Here is a 5,000-nt window from a genome sequence, read left to right on the forward strand (position 1 = left end):
TATTATGAAAAATGAATTCATCCTTTGTTTTGCTTTTGCATCGTGTTACTATTGTTTATTATAACACTGTGGGTACTAACTGTTGGAGTCAAAGTTCTGGCAATAATTTATATTCTGTCGTTGTCCAATAAATATATATATATATATATATATATATATATATATATATATATATATATATATATATATATATATATATATGTTTCAACATGTAAATTATGTATATATATATTACATACACATTCAAATGACGAGTGTAAGTAACTCGACTTTACGGCATCGCGTTCAAGGTGCATGTCCGAGTTCAGCAGGTATTGGTTTCACTCACGCTGGCCTGGTTGTCGATTCTTACCCGAGGAGGGTCGATCCGAGTAACGCGTACAGTAAACCCATGCCGGCCACAGCAGCGGTGGTTTCTTGCCGGGAAGACCTTCCTCGGCCGCGGCCTCCTCCGAGGAGTCTTTCCTCGCCTCGACCCCTTCGCGTCGTCCGCGCGCTTTTCCAAACAGTGCAGCCTCTCGACCTTTGTCCCGTGCGCACGTCTCATCGTGGCCGTTGCCCAGTGATGCCGCCGTGCTTGGAGGTATACAACCATCTTGATCACCACAAGGACCGCTCGCCACCGCTTCCTTCCTCCTACCGAACTGGGGACTCAATATATCCTCGATAAAGAAATTGGTGACCCTCGGTGGAGCAGGAGGTGGACGAGGAGGAGAAAGACGTGGGGCGAGCACCGAGTCCAGGGGATGTCGTTCTCCCGACGGGGCGCCCTGAGCCATGGGCCCCCGAGCGCCTCTCGAGCCGTACGGAGCCGTACCGCCTCGCTCCGCTGTCCCGACCAGATGTCTCCGCCTCTGGCAGGCTCTATTGGTGTGCACTGATGCACAGCTACTTGATCTCTGCCTCTCGCTCTAAACCTCGATCACTTGTGGTTGTTTTGTTTTTAATCCTTCGCTTTGACGCCTTTTCTCTTTTGCGACTCGAAGTTCTTTTCGCCTTTCTTCCTTTATTTCCTCGAGCGTCCCTCCCCTCCCTGTCCCCACCGTCTCTTGCGCCCTTCGAAGCGACGTGTGTGTGTGGACAGTGCGCCTGCACCGTTGGACGAGCCAGATAGCAGAGAAAGTGAGGAAAAGGGCGGGGAAGTGTGAGCTTCGGAGAGGAGGAGGAGGAGGAGGAGGCAGTTCCTGAAGCGTATCTGCAGAGCAGGTGTCTGAGGGGGTTTCAGGCAGTGGAGGGGTGTGAATGCGAAGGGGATGTGGGGAGAGGGATCTTTTTGTTCGACCCCTGGATGGACACGTGGTGTACAGACATAGACACATACCACTACCTAATATGGTGGCGCCGATTTGATATCCGATTACCCCAAGTATTGAAGTTTAAGGTGTCAAAATAAATAAATAAATAAATATATTCTCCAGACAAGATGCTAACACACCTTTACCTGTGAGCTGTTCCGTCGAGGTTTGATTCCCGACCTGACTGTCGACGATGAGACCGGTGTTGTTGCAAGCAGGATGTTGGATCCAAAAGTGTGCCATTCCCTCCGCAAGACGTGCACCCGGGAATTTAGTGTGCAAACATTAGTTGGTGGACGTTGAAGATCTCTCGGTGTCCTTCGTGAAAAGTCGGCGAGCCATCGCCGGCCACTCTGTGTTGCGACTCCACCCTGAACGACCACCATCAGTGTGTGGTACAAAACAAAAAAAAAAATTGCTACTTTCAGTCAAACTGCTTCGTGAAAGACAGGTGAAGTACCTTCCATGGTCAAACATAAGTATTAAGGTAAAAGTAATTCGAGCCTTCAAAGAACTAGTACTCCCCACTCCTCCTATTAGTCCCACTACTCCTAGTCCTACTACTCCTACTCCTCCTTCTACTCCTACTACTCCTACTACTACTACTCCTACGACTCCAATGGCCCCTTGTTCTTGCCACCTTGTGGGGTCAGTCGAATATTTAACGTAATTGATATAAGGTGCACCTGAGGTCCGAGTCCAGCACACTTTGTGCAGAGTTCGAGGGGAGAAGAGGCGCAAAGTTGTTGAGTGACCGCTGTCCCGCCACCCTAATCGTGACGGACAGAACTGTGGCCACGTGCTGTGACTACACTGCACGACCACCGTCACCGCGAGCAAATCAAAGGTGCCGCGGCTCATGGTTCCCATTGCAATAAAACGCGCTTAGCGGAGCGAGTCGACTTTAAAAGCATCCATTACATGGCCGCGCACACTCGACTTCTCCAGCCACGTCATGTACACACACTACGTCACACTTTCTTGTTGTAATGCATGTCGGTCTGCACGTCCGTGTGGATTCGGTAAATGTACAGGTAGTATGTACGCATCTAGTACATTATTGCAACCACAGACAAATAAAAAATTTTATATAATAAATGGCACTTTTATTGTACCCATGAAATATAGCAAATGTTGAATTGTTTAAAAAAAGAACAGTCGTGATGATGTTACAGCTATCCCGTCACGTCTTGTATTTGTATAGAATGCGTGTTAGTTTATTTCTATTTCTATTTCTATTTGTATTGAATCATTATTATAAATGCGTGCTAAATCCCTGTACGTATTATGTTGGTCTCACGACGCACTGATATCCCGCAAATGAACTGGAATTGCCAAAAGGTGTTAACGTCACAGACACGTCATATATGGTGAATGATTGATCAGAAGATTATTGGTGAAATCTCAAAAATGTCTGGTTCAAGCGATGTATTGGTTCAGTGCTATGATCAATATACATATATATATATATTAATATATATATATATATATATATATATATATATATATTTATATATCGTCTTTGCACCCACTCATCAGAACTTTGTGATCAACTTAAAGAATAGAGCACGGGAGAAAGGTACGGGTGATACTCGAGTTTTTCAAGTAAAAATAATTTTCTCTCACTGAAAATGAAATATTATGCTTGTTATAAATAGCTTTGTATGTGAAATATAATTTAAAGGAATACTTGGATGATTGTGCAAATTTATTTGTTTTGTGAAACTACGTGTGGATATATAGGGTTTATTTTGATGCGCAACTTGGGCATGTTTTACTCATTCAGACCCCCACTGGTTGTGCATTGGGTGTATGAGCTGAGTGTACGTGTAGTGAGTGCTTTGCCATACGTAAATATGGTTGACTAAGCAGTACGTACATGGGTTGTCCTGGCAGGATGGATATACAGGGGTGTGCTGACAGTACGTACGTGGGGTGTCTTGACCGTGCATGGGATTTGCTGACCACAGTTTATTTGCTGTACGTACATTGGGTATCTTAGCCGTACATATGTGGTATATTGGCCGTACTTTTGAGGAATTGCCTGATGATGCACATCTTGCTTGCGTTGCCTTCGGGAACCCCAAACAATTCTAGTTGTGCCTCAGTCGGTCCTTGGAAATTCTTGCAGAAACACAACATCTAACCTCTTTAGCTTTCTCGAGTGTTTCGGCCAATTTACCAAACTGGAAGATCAGGAATATGATGTCATATCATGATGCACATTGCAATGGGATATATGTATATGTATATGTTTATATTTATATATATATATATATATATATATATATATATATATATATATATATATACATATAATACATGTATATTTATTAAATATATATATATATATATTGATACATATTACATTTTAATTCTTGGAGCATTTTCTCTGAGTTTGGGAGGTGGGCGGTTTGCCCTGGCCGAGTTGAACCAAAGATTTTAAAATGGTACGTGCTGCTTCCTTGCTTGACGCCCAACAAGGATAGACCATGTACAAACAACACTGGGAAGGCAATGACAAACCACCTCGTATAAACCTCACCAAGAAACTGTTTTGGCAGCCTCCCTGCTCTGTAGAGTATGGTACATCAAATCAATATCATGGATGATGATGGTACTCCATATGTAGGAATGCCACAGCATATATATATATATATATATATATATATATATATATATATATATATATATATATCTATATATGTATATATGTGTATACACACACTTTCAGCAACCACTTCTTGCGCAGAGGAAACAAAAAGGTTTGTTTTAAACATGGTGCATAAAAGCGGGTGATTAGCGAGTGTGCCCCAGAACATTAAACAGCTTGCAACTGACATTGGTAAGGCTGTATTTTCTTTCGTCCGTATTTTACACATTATTTAAACAATTTTTATACATAGGACCTTTTTACAACTATTTTAAAGTTGAATCCAATTTTTTATGCCTCTATGTGCATCAACCCTCGTACGATACGACGAATATTATTCATTTAGCCTAACACCTTATGATAATAATGAAGCCTTGTCCATATTTCTTAAATTACAAGTGTACATATCTTGTATTTCACATTAGTAACAATTCACGACAAATTGTTGGGTGAAGACACCGAGCGTCGTCATGTCCGATGGCAACAAAAAGGAAATCTGCGCTCACACATTTGATTCACACCTGGATCCATGAATCTTTTGAAGGTGGTTCGTCGATTTTCATTTGGAAAGCACTCGCTCAATGTATTCGTCATGTGCATGATATGCTCCGACTTGGTTGTTTTAATTTTTGTCGTACGTTCACTCAAAGCAGAACACTTCAACGGAAGTTGGCATGTTGCAGAAGTCGGAAAATAAAACGAAGGTTAATTGTTGAGTCAAAAGGTTGGAACAATATACGGTAAACGGTGTGCGTGTAAAGATTATCCTAAATTGGAGTGAAAATATCGAGAAAATTCGCCTTTTTTATACTTTATCGGAACCGCGTGTTTTGCTTTGGTCTTTCCAATCGACTGCAATTGTGCATTTTTGTTTCACAACATGAATTGTATTTGATTTCTTATACACAGCAGATAAATTTCCAAGCATGTACTGCTTTATTCTATACTATATAATATGCAGGGATCATTTTTCAGATGTTGACATGTACCAGAAATTAAAATGGTTTTAATATTTACTTTTGATTTGGTTTCAGACAACATCATTCATAAAA

General features: G+C 41.7%; 1 protein-coding gene and 1 long non-coding RNA gene across 3 annotated transcripts in view; one reads left to right on the forward strand and one right to left on the reverse strand.

The window, feature by feature from the left end:
• Window positions 1-1,209, reverse strand: part of LOC147029580 (homeobox protein engrailed-2a-like) — a 22,808-nt gene extending 21,599 nt beyond the window's left edge. Inside the window, exon 1 of one of the 2 annotated variants that reach the window (XR_015055952.1) lies at window positions 329-1,209. Coding sequence is in view for 1 of the 2 variants with exons in the window: in XM_085872726.1 (XP_085728852.1) it covers window positions 353-779 (427 nt within the window). In the remaining variant the exon portion in view is untranslated. The remainder of the gene's footprint in view (window positions 1-328) is intronic. The other variant, XM_085872726.1, reaches the window with a different exon arrangement.
• Window positions 1-5,000, forward strand: part of LOC147029581 (uncharacterized) — a 29,719-nt gene that overhangs the window by 20,903 nt on the left and 3,816 nt on the right. The gene's annotated exons all lie outside the window — the stretch shown is intronic.

The sequence above is a fragment of the Eptatretus burgeri genome, chromosome 3 (genome assembly GCF_056783735.1).
Source record: "Eptatretus burgeri isolate ZD-2024b chromosome 3, Ebu_testis_v1, whole genome shotgun sequence".
Lineage (NCBI taxonomy): Eukaryota > Metazoa > Chordata > Myxini > Myxiniformes > Myxinidae > Eptatretus > Eptatretus burgeri.